Consider the following 17,269-nt stretch of genomic DNA (forward strand, 5'->3'; position numbering starts at 1 on the left):
ATGATGGTAAAAGTTCTAGAAACAATAAGAAGGTTGCGATGGGCCACCACCAAAGCTCACTACCCGGAGCAGAAGGAAGAATAGCCAGCTAGCTAGCTTGTGCCGTACGTGGGCGGGTCAACGGTCAAAGGTGGACCGGGACGGAACGGAATCAGACACGCTGTTTTCTTAATCTGTTTGAGTTGTTTAATCGGGCGACACGCACGCGCGCGCCCTCCTCCACTTTCGGCTTTACTACTAGTCCAAATCCTGAAGCCAACTGCGGCCTCAGCCACCACAGCCGTCTCCTAGCTCCCGTCAATTCCCTCTCAGTATCCATCCATCGATCCCTATATAAACCCCATCCATCTCCCTGTCCCACTCTCCTCAAGCTACCCATCGATCCACAGCACCTGGTTAATCACTACTACCTACCTAAGCTAGTGACAACTCACGTCTTGGAGCTTGATCATCGAGCTCGACCTCATGGACATGGACAAGGAGTTCTACATGGCCGGGATGGGCATGGTGGCAGCACCGGCGATGAGCCCTGCAGGCTCGTCGGCGGTGACCACGGAACCGGCTATGGCAGCAGTGGCGACGGCGAGTGAGGATGAGGGCGACCTGAGGAGGGGCCCATGGACGGCGCAGGAGGACATGTTGCTCGTCGACTACATCTCCAGGCACGGCGAAGGTCGCTGGAACTCTCTAGCTCGATGTGCAGGTACTTAATTATGTTAAGTTTCTGTGCAATTACCTACTAGCTAATCTAGCTAGTTAGTAGCAAGATCATGCATGTCCATGTCACATCTGCTTTACTTCTTTCTCATGGATCACATCGCAAGAGATAAGATGATGAGCTAGCAGCCAGCGCTTTCCATCGCCGTACCTAGCGTGTAGCTAACCTATGGGCACTGATCAGTGACTTGCAGCTCATTATTCTCATTGGTCCCTCGCTTTACTCTGTCTTGCTAATCAGGCCTTGCTACAGAGTGCTGACGCGTGTACAATTTGTATCTAGGTTTGAGGCGCACCGGGAAGAGCTGCCGCCTCCGGTGGCTGAACTACCTCCGCCCCGACGTCCGGCGCGGGAACATCACGCCGGAGGAGCAGCTGCTCATCCTGGAGCTCCACTCGCGGTGGGGCAACAGGTGGTCCAAGATCGCGCAGTGCATCCCGGGGCGGACGGACAACGAGATCAAGAACTACTGGCGGACCAGGGTGCAGAAGCACGCCAGGCAGCTCCGCTGCGACGTCAACAGCGACCGTTTCCGCGACGTCGTCAGGCGAGTCTGGATGCCACGACTCGTCGAGCGCATGCAGGCCGACGCCGCCGCCGGTGCCGGCGCGGACGTTCCGGTGACGGCGCCGGCGAGGACGATGAGCTCCCCGGCTGCTACATCGCAGTACCACAACGTCGATCACGCGAACATAGCCGAGCTGAGCCGGACGGTGGCGGTGACCATGAGCCCCGACACATCGGGCACGCCCCGGTCTTCTTTGTCGACGGTGGAGACGTCGCAAGGGGCATATTTCTCGCCATGGGGAGCTGCCACGGCAAACGTCCACAGTACGCCGGTGGAGTGCGCCGGCGGCGGAGGTCTGGCAATGGCCGGGCATGATCACGTGATCCAGGGTGACGAGCTCAGTGGGAGCTGGTCGGAGCTCCTCGCGGCCACCAATCTCCCAGAATTCGAGCTCGGTGACTTCGACGACAACTTGTGGAGCCTAGAGGACGTTTACTTGCAGCAGAGCTGCTGATCGATTGATGGTGACATGAGCAATCCAAAAGACGAAGTAAGAGCCAATATCAACAATGAGGGAAAATGTACAAGTGGTGCTGCATGAGAGGAAATTTGACAGGAAACAATTAGCGTTGTCCATAGTGTGACATAGTATGCGAAATTCGATGCATGTACTTACAAGATTTTGAGTGTTAGCTTGTTCTAGTCTTATAATTAAGGTTGCTAGTGTTCATTCTTCATATCTTGTTAAATTCCCCACATCGATCCCCAATTGTAAAAAGACTATATATATGTAGTATGTACTTGAAGAGTTGAAGTTCCAATAATACCCTCCATTTTCAGCAGAAGTAATTGTTTTAATTTTTTGCTTATCAGTAATAAAAAATCATATATATTAGTTTGACATAATTTTGATCTCAGCTGTCAAAAATACCTAATTTATTTTCATAACTATTCGTCTATCTTGTGAAGAAATGATTTACACTTTCTTGACCATCCATAAACTTATCCTCGCTATTTTAGTTTTCTTGTACGCCTATTTTATGTATAGGATAGTTATATTTTCCTTAATTACAATGTTTTTTTAACAAAATAGGTTTTAGTAGAACAAATATGTTCATGGCTTTGCCCTCGGGACGTCCATGTTATTCAAAGTTTCCGAACAATATTTATATCCAAAACATGACTTAATACTTTATGGTGCTTGTAACATGTTTTGACTTAATATGCACTAGCCTCAATTAGGATGTGTTTCTAGTTTCATCATAACACATATGTAATTCTATAAGACAAAAAGAGTTGTAAATGTCGAAAAAAAACTATATTTTCTCATAATCAACCATGCTAGCCGATCGTGCACCATTGATTGTGCATGTAATATATGTAAGCTGGTGCCTTTCACGTGAAATACTAACTATTAAGTATAATCTAAAATAAAATGGGACAAGTTGATGAGAAGTCATGTTTCCAAATGAATGTTAAAATCAAGGTAATGTGGAAAATAAAAATTAGGGATCAACGAATTATAATGTCTGGACGCTAACATATGAAATGATAGTGACATGCAAGTTCTAAAAGAGAAAAAGAGTATTGACTTCCATCCCCGATATATTGTTTAAATTTTGGAGCCCACATTCATAAGATGGAATTAATCAGTATTGACTTCCATCTTCTGGAGACATATTCCCTTTCCTCTGAATTGCGTTCCAAACCTGTCTATGTAGTTTCCTGAGCAAGATGCCATAAGATTGTTCCTTTTTCTTTTCTTTTCTTTTTTTAGGAAAAAAAGGACGACACCTCCAATGGTTTCAATAATTCAATGCCTTGACAAGAGATAAAAGGAAAGGTTTCCCAGTCAGTCTTGATGTGATATATATGGGGTCGGTGAATTGGAGAGATTCCACCACTTACTACCCCAGTTTGGAGTTTTGACCAAAGCTAAGACTTGCTCGATCGAGATGTGACACGGCTGGTCTTCGTAGTTAATTAGTTCGTACCATGTACGAATAAAACGCAAACTTGGCTAGCTTATCCATAGCTAAAGGATGCATTAGTAAAACTCAGGTTGATGCACTTGCATGCACTTTTTCTTTTGGTAAAGGAAGAAACTAGCTAATGGTTTTGTACATAGTCCGACATTCGTGTGCACCATGCAAGCATTGCACCATTCAAGAATATTCGAAACCAATTAGGATTCTGGAACTCTTTACACAAGTGGAGTTGCTTAATTATTAAAGAAGTAAACTCCATGGGACAAAAATTCGAACTTCTCATTTTGTTCAGTTTGTTAACATAGTTCGTCGAACATAGTTTTGTAGCTTTTGAATACACTAGTACAAATGCTCGTGCGTTGCCACGGGTCCTCAAATTTCATTTCTCAATGTATACATATAATTTACAACTCATTATGAAAATTTAAAATAAATCAGGGATATCATAATTCACTATAACATGATAATATTGACCACAAGAAGTTCAGCTATGAAGTTCTCCTCCACCCAATTTACCTCCAGGTTTAAGAAGTGTCCAATCTTAACTTTTTAGCGTGCTCTTCAGAAACAAATAACATGAGATCCATGAATCTCATCCACTTTCGACAGTCCAGACTTCTTACCACATTCTTCTTCTACATGTACTGGATAGGGTTAAAGCTTCTTACCACATTCTTCTTCTACATGTACTGGATAGGGTTAAGGCGTGCTGCCTACACCACACCATCTCTTGGCACTTAAGAAACATTCTTGTGTTGCTTAAGCACACACACACCATACATTTTTTTTGGATTTACCGCAATTCACATCTACAGAACATTGACATCCCTCAGTATATAACTTTAGCATATATTTCTAGTAAAAAAATTAACTGCAAAAAATTTCGCAAGAGTTGGCAGTTTGGGTTACTCAAACTATATCCCTCCCTTCCGTTTCTTCTCTGATCTCTTTCTTTCTCATAGAACAGAACACTTCAAAGACATAACAAAGATGCATTTGTCATCTCTTTTCATTTCGACGAGACCCTCAATTTCACCTTTTTGAACACTATGCCAACAATGTGCATCATATTTTTCCCACTCCAACAATATCCAAATTGTAATTTGTAGTCACCCATGCTTCCCAATGTGACACTCACCGGCTCTGCTCTGATGTTTTCTCCAACTCTAGTAAACTGATGCCAATGGCTTCAGAGGGATTGTAGCAATCATCACCCCACTTTACAACAATAATCATTGTGACGTTTCCATTCACGCCTCACAGGTCTGAATACCTAGCAATTTTCAAAAATATTTTTCAAGGTTCAAAACCCACAAAGGATACTCTATTTTTCTCTTGTATTTCTTAATTAATTGTAGGGCGAAAGCCAATGGTTCAACTCATATGGAACATTCTAATTCAGTTCTAAACTAACTCATAAAAATAATAACATAACATTATTTCTTATATCATAACCATCTATATATATGAAAAATACAAACTTAGATTAGTTTTATTGAAGATAACTTCATTATCTCAAATAATGGTTACATATTTCATCAAGGTAAACAAAATAATAATAACTTTAACGGTGCCGCCCACCATGAGCATGAGCATGAGTTCTTGGCCAGCGACCTCCACAACCCTCACTGGTGCCCGCCGGCTGTCCCCATCAATACAACCGAGCTCAATTTTTTCATCTCTCCTTCCTATCAGCAACTCAGATGTTTACCTATTCCATGTATAATCTTTATTCTCAATCTAATGGAAAATGGAATAAGAATGATAAAATAACAATTCAATGCAAATAATAATTAATTGCAAATACATCATCCCAAATCATGTAATGGATTAATCTGTCACCTGTGTGCTATCCCCATCTTCCTCACATTCGTTCTCTTCAGCATCATGCTCCATCACTTCCCCTATTTAAAAACAACACATCAATCAACATCCCAAAACATGAGTGGGAGAAAACATGACTGAATTTTAAAAAATCTGTCTACAAAGAATCCAACTGAAATGAACTGGATTTAACGCAAGCATCCAGCTGGAAGTAAACATATCTATATTTCATTTTAGTTTGGATAGTGACAAAAGCTGGAAAAGTTCAGTTTATTGGTTGAGAATTCTCTAGCATGGCTAATCGTAGCAACAACAATCCGTGAACACCGGGCACAGCACAATAAGCAGGCTGCGGATTCTCAACTATTTTCTCTAACTGGAAATGATTAATTCTGTATAGTGGAATATCAGATTGCAGCAACTCTACTTGAAATAATATTTCAGTTATACAATCCCTTTCTTGCAAGTATTTTGATACATTAAGTATTAAGAGCAACACTGAAGCTTTTCTATGCATAAATACCATTGTGTTGATCATCGAGCAACGATATTTATTGTGTTACACTCATGTTAAAAGTAAAGGCCAAAGGTAGGAAGCTAGTTAGAGGTCTTACCGGCTTTACATCTCCATTCCACAAAGAGTGAACATCAACAAAACAACTCACGAAAGGACCGGTGTATAGCAGAGCACACCGCATATCAAAAACAAAAGACAGGGAAAGAAACATGTGTTAATCAGAGCTCACGACTGGGACAGACGGCTGAATAATATGATCAGCAAACCTGGGCCCTTGTCCCCTCCACCGCACCTCAGCCCTTCTCCCCTCCACTGCTTCCCTTGCTAGCTGCTGCCTCCTGCTTGGGATTGCCTCTGCCACGCAATCGGTTGTGACGCGCCGACAGGGCTTCTCCATGCTGACCTCGGTCTCGAAACATTTCAAGCACTTAACAACAATATAGTGTACATAGATTTATTACTCACATGACACAATTTCAAAAACTAAATACCCAGTCCAAACAGAAACATACAAATTAACAAAAAAATCATCACCAGACTGTAATAAAGACACAACAATTGAATGTATGAGATGAGATGAAAATACTGCCCATTTGTTGCATTTCCGAGTCCTCCATGACTGAATAATCATGAATTTCCACAATCCTCATGCAAAATGCATCATCATATGCTAGTTTCAGAAGTTGAAATAGACATAAAAAAATAAGCATGAATAATCGCCAAAATTGGTTTGTAGCTTGCTTATCTAAAGATAGCAAGTCTTCGTGTCAGCTACTGAGAAATATAGCACTTAAATTACCTTGAAAGCATGAGCAGAGAAGATGGCATACAATTCTATAGCGCGACTACACAGACACCCTTGAAAGCATGGCAGCCCCGTGAAGAGCAAACCTATCTCGAACTCTCAAGTGAAATTAGTGCATACAATTCTATATTGATATATAATGCTTAAAATTAAGTAAATCAACATAAGACAAAATAAAATGATCACACGGCTGAATAGAGAAGTGTCACCATCCTGATAGACATAGAAGCCAAATATTCCGCACAATAACAACCTAGATGTGCAGTTGCGCACCACTAAAAGGCCATTTGGGCTGGCTTGAAATAACCGAAGCGTTCTAAAATTGTAATTTCATGAGTGGCTACTAATGTGAAAGTTTCAAACATGGTTTGAGCAGAATCCATGCTGTATTCCAATCTTTAATTTACGTTCGAAAGATAAACTGGTGGTATACTTGTGTCACAGCCAAATAGTATAGTAGCAAAAAAGAAAAGAAATAAAAATGCTAGCAGTATGATATCCGCAAGAAAAGTTAAGTGCTGCTGCATAATAGATCACTTAAGTAAAATAAGCTGCCACCAATGTTTCGGGAGCACCAAGCGCCGAATTCGAACCTGTATTGACACAGGCTGTTTCGCCCCAATCAAATCATCTGTATAATGAAGAACGGACAACTGGCAGGGGAAAGCATTGAGGCTGCATGTATACCTTCGGACCGGATCTAGAGGAAAATGCATGGCGAAGCAAGCGATTGCGACAATCTGTTCCTGACAGCGAGACAACAAAACTTTTTGTTAGATCACAACCAACACTTTTGTTCAGAACATTTGTACTCTAAATAACAGCAGGAAAGAGAACTGGAGATCTAAATTGCACTATTTGGAAGGATAAATAAATGTTTGCTTCAAATCAAATTAGCTAGCTAAGGCTTCAACAACCACATACTAATCTAGCATGGATCTAGCAACCACCGAAGAACGTTTGAGAAAAGCAAAATTGAGAAGCTGCGGACCACTTACTCGCTACTGATGAAAGAGACAACTATGAAACACTAACACATACCCGCATGGTCTCCAGAAATCATTGGTTATCTGTGTATCTATGTGATGGTACAAAGGTAGCATGGTAACTGTACAGAATGAGTAATCATCTGCTACTTAGAGTTTCTGTCAACATGCCGTCCATGGTTATTCTACTAAATGTGCTGAAAACGGAAATACTGAATCAACAACAATGTTTTCATTACTGTCATAGTCTGCTATACTTCTGAAAGACTGGACCATGTTTATCTGCATGAAGAATAATGTATTAACAAGACTAAAGAAATACAAATTTGTGCGACACTATCTCATCTCACGTTAATGATATATTTGATCATGGTTACAATACATTACAATCACAAGAAATGCAATGTGCAGTCAGATTTCCTCCATCAGACACACGTGTGTCATCACTGAGCCTGACATGAGGAACCTCTGCTACTGCAACAATGTTAGCCGTATTCGCTTCCTAAGATGCCCCGGATTCCTTGTGGAACTACCAATCAGTTATCAACATAAGCAGACAGGGAATTAGTTCACGTATTGAGCATGGATGGGTTTTCATGCATCAATCAAGCGGAATTTGAACTTTCGAGCTGAATTAGTTCAAGAATTGAGTGTGAATGGGTTTTCACATCTGATGCATCAACCATGAGGAATCTGAACTTTCGAGCTCGCCTTCCTTAGGATGAATCAGTTATTTCCTCTAGGCCTTTGTTTGGTGGTTTCGCTTGAGAAGCTAACTGTAGATGATCCACTGAGAAAAATATTAACATATTAACTAAATGTTGCATTAATGCAGTGATCAACACGACAACTGAGCAAAGATACAGACTTTGGCGCATCAATAATTCTAAAGAATAAATCCCTCTTACATCATGTATGTGAAGCAAGCTACAAGCAAACTGCAATAGGCTTTCTAGTACGAAAATTTTATGTTCGCTTATTTTCATGGAACATGCACAAACAAGAATATTCAATTATCTATCAAAACAAATATATCTTGAGAAGAATGCTACCCAATATGAACAACCAAAACATGCATTGTAGTCGTAGAACAAATTTATCTCCCTTTCAATGTATTGAACTAAATGCTAACAAAGGGATTTGTTCAACAAATTAGATGATACAAAGCTAAAACCCTTAGGCTCGATTGTTGTCCATGAAAGCGAGAATTAGCAAAATATTTTCATCATCAATAAGCACTTCCTGTACTATTTGAATAAACTGATCTTCTTTGGCATGTCTTCTTTTATTATCGTCAAGAGATCCATGCATCAACCAATATATAGCAATATAGCAGACCATTTTGACTACTTAATCTACTACTACCAACTTGCCGACTAACAAACAGAATCCCAACCAAAGATTTTCCTATTCACCTTTGTTCTCAGATTGAAAGGGCGTTCGATTGTAACCATATCTGTTCTTTAATTCCGGATGCTCCTTACTGATTCTGATGGCTATCAAATCACAGAGCAAATAGACAATTAATTTAGAGAGCACATATAAAATACAATCAACTTTAGTGCAGAAAATTACCAGGAGCAAATGGACAACTATAGAGGTACAGTTTCAGCTGGATGCTTAGTCAGTAGCAGCTGAGTGGATGAGGACTCGACATATGGGCGCAACTACACAGAGGACGATGGCGTCACAGAGGGGAGAGGAAGGCGGCGCGGTGGCTGTCCTGCTGGCCAGGTCTTGGCCTCTTCCCTCCTTCCTCCTCATTGCTCCCCTCTCCCAGAGTCTTTGCGTTCATCTTGACCTCCCGCATCCACTCTGACGTACTGATGCCCAAATGTTTTCTCCTGGTCATGCTCCTGCAATTGACGAGAGGGAGGTTAGCCCCTTGGAAGAGTTCAGGCCGCCACATGTTCAGCTCCTTTCCTGAAGCCGCCGCCATCCACGTTCGTCCTCGGGTCCGCAAACACCGCAGAACCCTCCGACACGCGCCATTGCAAGGGATTGAGGAGAGGCAAATGACGGCAGAGAGATGTGCATGTAGAGAGAGACAGAGGAGCGAGAATGTACCTGAGCAGGCAATTGCATCTGACGCCGCTGCACCACGAGTGGAGAGATGGAGAGGAAAAGGAGAGGGTTTCAGAGGAGGGGACGGTGACTCCTCGTTGGGGGCGAGACGGAGCCGAGACCGGTTGGTACTACAGAAAGACAACGGTACGCAGGATGGTTGGCGCCTCCTTGCCGCCTCGGGCTTCCTCCATGCCGGCGATTCCGTCGCCTGTGGATGTGTCTCCATCCTCCCAGGATGTGTGGTGGAGGCCCGATCCACGCTGTAGAGGCGGCGATGGCCGGATCCGTCGGTCGGTCTGAGCATGCGCTGGAGGAGGTGTGAGAGGCACCTGATGTGGGGGAGTAGCAGCAGACGAGAGAGGTGGGCGGCTGGGTGGGGGAGGATAGAGTGGAGGTGTCCGTCTCCCTCTCCTCTGCGGCCCATCTCAATCCTCAACATGACTCCTCGAAGCAGGTGGCGTCAAGGTTTGCCCCGGGCTGCTCCGCGTCTTCTTTGAGGAGGGAGGAGGCGGATGGTGGTCGGCGGCTCGGGTCGGGGAGGAGGATGACGAGCGAGGGTTTCCAGTGGTGGGTTCATGACGAGGTAGCTGGGCTTCGGCCCACTTTGCCCGTGCGGAACGACCAAGAGGACGACGAAAGTATGGGAGAAGGGGAACACGTTCCTTCTTTTTAAGTAGTAGAGATAAGTGTTAGAGCATCTTCCAATCGCGCCGCGCGTTAAAATCAGTTTACATCGCCAGAGATTCTTTTTTAGCATGTGGAACTAAATAGGTTTAACTGGCGCCAAAGAAAATAGCATGCGCATAACATGTCTTTTCCAAACGCTATAAAATGCAGCACGTTGGCGTATCCACAAACAAAAATCAACAAGAAATATAGCACTAGGAAGATCAAACATAACCAAATAAATCAAACATAAATAGTTTTGATATTATTACAACACAATCAAATGGTTTCTTGTTAACATAACCACCATGCTTCGGCCTCTTGTTTGCACGCAAAGCTCATAGCATTGCCATGTCTTCTTCTTCTTGAATGTCTCATTCCTCATCGGATGAATCATATGAAAAACTCATCTATGCGGGAAGCACAACAACATTCGACAAACGAACTAAAAAAATCTAATCTAAGACGAAGAGGTCGCGCCGCATACCTTCGAGCACCTTGCAGGCGCTCTGAATGCGGGGAAGTGCACGCGGCGATTTGGCGGCGGAGGATAGGCGATTCGGTCGCCTAGATGCGCAGTGGCTGCAGGGGAGTGGCGCATCATCGATTTTTCGCGTCGGAGTCGGCTGGTAGGCGCGGCGAAGTCGCCGGACGAGAAGGGGTGGAGGATTCAGGCGGCGGAGTGAGCACGGAATTTTCAGAGCGGCAGTTGGCTTTCGTGTGCTATCTTTTTCTTTTACCGCGTGCGGTGCTGTATGCCCCAAATACCCAGCGCGTTGGGTCCCAATTTTGTGCGCTGGCAATTTTTTACCGTGCGCTATTTTCGCGCGTTTGTTGGTGCGCTACGGCGGTTTTTACCGGGTGGACACGATTTGGCGTGTCTCAATTCGGAATACACGCAGACACATGTTGGAGATATGCCCAAGAGGCAATAATAAAATGGTTATTATAATATATCTTTGTGTTTATGATAATATTTACATACCATGCTATAATTGTATTAACCGAAACATTGATACATGTGTGTTATGCGAACAACAAGGAGTCCCTAGTAAGCCTCTTGTATAACTAGCTTGTTGATTAATAGATGATCATGGTTTCGTGATCATGAACATTGGATGTTATTAATAACAAGGTTATGTCATTATATGAATGATGTAATGGACACACCCAATTAAGCGTAGCATAAGATCACGTCATTAAGTTATTTGCTATAAGCTTTCGATACACAGTTACCTAGTCCTTTCGACCATGAGATCATGTAAATCACTTATACCGGAAAGGTACTTTGATTACATCAAACGCCACTGCGTAAATGGGTAGTTATAAAGGTGGGATTAAGTATCCGGAAAGTATGAGTTGAGGCATATGGATCAACGAGTGGGATTTGTCCATCCCGATGACGGATAGATATACTCTGGGCCCTCTCGGTGGAATGTCATCTAATAGCTTGCAAGCATATGAATGGTTCGTAAGAGACCACATACCACGGTACGAGTAAAGAGTACTTGTCATGAGACGAGGTTGAACGAGGTATAGAGATACCGATGATCAAACCTCGGACAAGTAAAATATCGCGTGACAAAGGGAATCGGTATCGTATGTAAATGGTTCAGTCGATCACTAAAGTCATCGTTGAATATGTGGGAGCCATTATGGATCTCCAGATCCCGCTATTGGTTATTGGTCGGAGAGAGGTCTCAACCATGTCTACATAGTTCGCGAACCGTAGGGTGACACACTTAAGGTTTGATGTCGTTTAAGTAGACATGGAATATGGAATAGAGTTCGAAGTTTTGTTCGGAGTCTCGGATGGGATCCAGGACATCACGAGGAGGTCCGGAATGGTCCGTAGAATAAGATTCATATATAGGAAGTCACTTTCCAAGTTTGGAAATGATCCGGTGAATTTATGGAAGGTGGTTTCTAGAATTATCCGGAATAAATCACTATGGAAGGAGGAGTCCCGGAGGGACTCCACAAACCCTAACCAGCCAACCAAGTGGGAGGGTGGAGTCCATGGTGGACTCCACCTCCTTGGCCGGCCAAGTAAAGGGGGGAAGGGGAGAGTCCCTGTCCCTCTAGGTTTCGTCCATAAGGCAGTTTTTCTGTTGGGGTCTTATTCGAAGACTTTGGGCAAACCCTTGGGGTTCCACCTATATAATGAGGAGGAGAGGGAGGGGGCTGCCCATGGCTTGGCCGCACCACCCCTGCCCCCTTGAGGCCGGCGCTCATAGCCCCCTCTCCCAAACCCTAGCCACCCCTCCTCCACCACCTCTCCCGCATACGCTTAGCGAAGCTCCGCCGGAGATCTCCATCGACACCGCCACCACGCCGTCGTGCTGCCGGGATTCCAAGGAGGATCTACTACTTCCGCTTCCCACTGGAACGGGGAGAAGGACGTCGTCATCAACACCAAACGTGTGACCGAGTACGGAGGTGCTGCCCGATTGTGGCACCGTCAAGATCTTCTACGCGCTTTTGAAAGCGGCAAGTGATCGTCTACCGCAGCAACGGGAGCCTCCTCTCGTAGGCTTTGGAAATCTTCAAGGGTTAGTCTCGTTCATCCCCTCGTTTCTCCCATCTTCTAGATTGCATCTTGGCTTGGATTGCGTTCTCGCGGTAGGAAATTTTTTGTTTTCTATGCTACGAATCCCTTCAGTGGTATCAGAGCCGTGTCTATGCATAGATGGTTGCACGAGTAGAACACAATTGTTTTGTGGGCGTTGATGCTTTGTTGTCTTTAGTTCGAGTACTTTGCATCTTTGTGGTATGGTGGGATGAAGCGGCTCAGGCTAACTTTACATGACCGCGTTCATGAGACTTGCTCCACGTTCGACATGCAACTTGTATTGCATAAGTGGCTTTGCGGGTGTCTGTCTATCTCACCATAATGAAGATTCAATTTACTCTTTCTATTGACAACACTAGTATCACCGTTGTGGTTCATGTTCGTAGGTAGATTGGATCTTACTCGAAAACCCTAAACCACGTAAAATATGCAAACCAAATTAAGACGTCTAACTTGTTTTTGCAGGGTTTGGTGATGTGATATGGTCATGATGTGATGATGAATATGTATGAGATGATCATTATTGTATTGTGGCAACCGGCAGGAGCCTTATGGTTGTTTTTAAATTTCATGTTGAGTAGTATTTCAAAATAGTTGTAATAGTTGCTACATGAGGTGAACAACCATGAAGACGGCGCCATGGACCTTGACGCTACGCCGGCGATGATGGAGATCATGCCCGTTGATGATGGAGATCATGTCCGTGCTTTGGAGATGAAGATCGAAGGCGCAAAGAGTTTTGCTAATCCTTTATGAATTGCATGTGACATATGAATTGCATGTGATGTTAATCCTTTATGCATCTTATTTTGCTTAGAACGCGACGGTAGCATTATAAGATGATCCCTCACATTAATATCAAGATAATAAAGTGTTCTCCCCTCGTATGCACCGTTGCACGGTTCGTCGTTTCGAAGCATCTCGTGATGATCGGATGTGATAGACTCAACGTTCACATACAACGGGTGTAAGCCATGTTGCACACGCGGAATACTTGGGTTTGCTTGACGAGCCTAGCATGTACAGACATGGCCTCGGGACAACGGAAACCGAAAGGTTGAACACGAGTCATATGGATGATATGATCAACATGTTGATGTTCACTATTGAAGCTACATCATCTCACGTGATGATCGGTTTTGGTGTAGTGGATTTGGATCGTGTACCACTTAACAACTATGAGGGATGTTGTATTAAGTGGGAGTTCATTAGTAATTAGATTAAAACATGAACTAATTATCATAAACATAGTCTGAGTAGTATTTTGAATTAATTTGTAGTATTGGCATCCGTTTTCTACCAAGCGCTAGTCTTGTTATTGAGATAGAAATACTGTTAAAATTTACGGACTGGTACCTTATTGTTAAAGAATCAAGAAATGATTAAGTCTTATTACAAACTTTTAGTAAACCTCACATTGTTGATTCAAAGAGTTGTGGTTTCAATTAGTACCTAAAGTTATCTTGTCTCCGTGAAACTTGAAGTTCAAATCTGTTTGAAAAGTAAGGAGCTGAAAATTTAGTTTTCAGAAATAATCAAGGTATGAGATATATGTGATATCTAAGACCTTATTGCAAGATGATAGAATATAATTTCGTGAGACTACATAAACTCATAAGTTTTATGGGAATGTACGAAGGTTGAAGACGCAAGGCGTCCCAATCCTCCAACTATTGGGGCACTAACGATATTCGCATATCCATGAAGTGATTGTTCTTAGTATGCAACGTTGCTAAGACCCGTTGTTTCGAAGCATCACGTGATGATCGGGTGTTATAGATTCTACGTGTACTTACAACGGGTGCAAGCCAGATTTGCACATGCGAATACTAAGGTTAAACTTTATGAGCCTAGCATGTACAGACATGGTCTCAGAAAGTCATGATGAATAGATGGATAAAATTATGAGTGAAATTGTTCATCATATTACAAAGTTACTAATAGTGAAATCTAGAACACTTGTCATATGATGATCAACTTCAAAGTAAGAACCTCAAGGCTATTGGTATTTGACCAACAAACTTAGAAGTTATTAAAGATGAAGTGTTTTTCTGAATAATGAGGAAAGCTAAAAGAGAAACTACAAAATATTATTGGCAGAAAGAAAGAAAAGACTAGAAAGTCTAGCTCAGGTGTATATAAATGATATACATGTTATGGTTGTATTCCTAGTTAGGTCACACAATGAAATTCTTGGGTATTAGTACCATATTGGTTGGTATGAAGTGTCATACAAAACAACGCAATACAAGAATACAATGGCCTAAGTGACTGATAAGGAATATGGTAATAATGCACGTCTGAACATAATAAAGTGTTGTTATGTTTATCGTTGGCATTCTACCTAGCCCTTAGAATTTATAATAAAGAACTTAATAATTGTTATTTTGCTCTGGTCAAATGAAAACAATGAGTTGTTCAAATTATGACATTACTCCATGTACGATGGATACGTTATTATAAATCTTAATGGTGAAACACACATACATAAACACTGACGCTAAAATGCCATAAGGCAAATGATTTGAATTCCACTTATTTGTGGAACCGCCATTTAGGTCATGTTAGAGAGGAACGCATGAAGAAACTCCATGCAAATGGATTTTTGGAGTCATTTTATTTTTGAATCGTTTGGCGCTTGCAAATCTTTTCTAAAGAGAATGACTAAAATACCGTTCATAGGCCAAGAGTTGAACGGGCAACTAACTTAGTGAAAATATACATGATGATGTATGTGGTTCACTGGGCATAGTTGTGTGCGGGAGATTCTTCTACTTCATGAAAACTTCAAACAACGAATTGAGTATATATATATGTGGATATATTCGATAAGGAAGAAGTTTGAAACATTTGAATAGATTCAAATAAAATTCAGCATGAAGTGGAAATCATCGTAATAGAAAATTCAAATATCTATGATTGGTTCATGGTGGAAATATTTGAATTACGAGTTTTAGCGAACATCTAAGAGAGTTATGAAATTGTTCTACAACTCACGTTTCTTGGAGTGTCATAGTGATGATGGAGTATCCGAGAGATGTATCCAAACCTTGTTGGGTCAATGATGAGATAAAATATTGATGCCATTATATTTTTGTGAATTATGCTTTAGAGAATACCGCTTTTACACTAAATAGAGCATCATCATGATCCGTTGAAATGACACCATACAAGTTATGGCATAGGTATAAACCATAATAGTCCTTTCTTTAAATTTTTGGTCTAAGAGTTTACAACCAAAATCGGATGAATGTCTTTGTTGGTTATCCCAAAGAATTGATTGGGAATTCTTTTCACTATGAAGTAAAAGACAAAAGTGTTTGTTAATGTTACTTGCTTATTTACAAGAAATTGTTTTCTAGCGAAGTATTTGAGTGGGAGGACAATAGAACTTGATAAGGTTTATGAACCTGAGCATAATGATCAGAGTAGCGCAGCATCGGAAATTGATTCCGGAAGCGGCCAGAACGATCATGGCTTCCATGACTACAAAGTGTTTTAGCCATGGAGATCGAAGTACTTATTGAACCTTGTAGGTATGGTTTACTTTGTGATCAAATAAATGATTTGTGGACAAAGGATTGATTTTGAACAATGATAAACCAACTACAAACAAAGAAGTTATGATGGGCTCTGACTCCGTTAAAATGGTTGTACGCCATGAAATCCAAGATAGAAGAATACTTTTTGAAACTAAATGGATCTATAAAATTGATGGACTTGGATGGAATATCCTTGAAGAAGCTCGACTTGTCGAAAAGTAGTTTACGACAAAGTTCAAAGAATTGACTACGATAAGATTAGATCTTCCGTACCGATGCTTATAGTCTATGTGGATTATTCTAGTAATCGCTACATATTTCTTTTATGAGATATGATAGTAGGATGGCAAAATACATTACTTAACAGAAGTGTGTATTAAAGGTGTATACAAGATACAACCAAGAGTTTTGCTAATCCGTGGAATACTAGATAGGTATACGAACTTCAATTGGATGAAGTAAAGTATCGCGGAGTTGGAATCTTCACCGGATGAAATGATCAAAGAGTTATGATTTCATCAGAGACGATGAAGAGGCTTGCATTTGCAAGAAATTAAGTGGGAGCGCTGAGACATATTTGTAATACTTTATGTAGATGACATATCGTTGATTATAAATAATGTAATTATATAATTGATTAAAAAGGTTTCATTGAGAATTAAACTTCAATGAAAGGATATGGACTGAAACAAATTTAGTGTCAAGATCTCTGAAGATAGATTGAAACACATAATAAGTTTAAGTCAAAGTACATAGAATGGATATTGAAGTAGTTCAATATAGAAATATTAAGAAAATGTTCTTGTCATGTGAAGGTTTGACAAGACTTGAGTGTATCTGACACTCAATGAGTAAAAACACATGAGTGATTATAGATCACGAATAATATGTACACAATCAGATGTCCTGTGCTCTAAAAGTGTTATGAGCATGATTCATGTGATGATCATTGAAAAACAGTAAGAATATTCTTGAGTACTTAAGAAGAACCAATGATATATATATATATATATATATATATATAGTTTTGTATGGAGAAATGACAAACAAATCGATGTAAGGTGTTGCACCGATAT

At 41.6% G+C, this 17,269-nt stretch overlaps 1 protein-coding gene across 1 annotated transcript; it reads left to right on the forward strand.

The window, feature by feature from the left end:
• Window positions 1-465: 465 nt before the first annotated feature.
• Window positions 466-2,044, forward strand: LOC124646580 (transcription factor MYB2-like). Its single transcript, XM_047186686.1, has 2 exons — window positions 466-703; window positions 1,001-2,044. Exons 1-2 carry the CDS (start codon window positions 466-468, stop codon window positions 1,738-1,740), a joined length of 978 nt encoding a protein of 325 aa, XP_047042642.1. The 3' UTR covers window positions 1,741-2,044.
• Window positions 2,045-17,269: the final 15,225 nt, after the last annotated feature.

The sequence above is a fragment of the Lolium rigidum genome, chromosome 4 (assembly GCF_022539505.1).
Source record: "Lolium rigidum isolate FL_2022 chromosome 4, APGP_CSIRO_Lrig_0.1, whole genome shotgun sequence".
Classification (NCBI taxonomy): Eukaryota; Viridiplantae; Streptophyta; class Magnoliopsida; order Poales; family Poaceae; genus Lolium; species Lolium rigidum.

Bases quoted from the DNA above. Each gene is read 5' to 3' on its own strand.
- LOC124646580 (XM_047186686.1), top strand. From the start codon at position 466: ATGGACATGGACAAGGAGTTCTACATGGCCGGGATGGGCATGGTGGCA. The intron at 704-1,000 runs GTACTTAATTAT...ATTTGTATCTAG, and splicing joins CTCTCTAGCTCGATGTGCAG to GTTTGAGGCGCACCGGGAAG.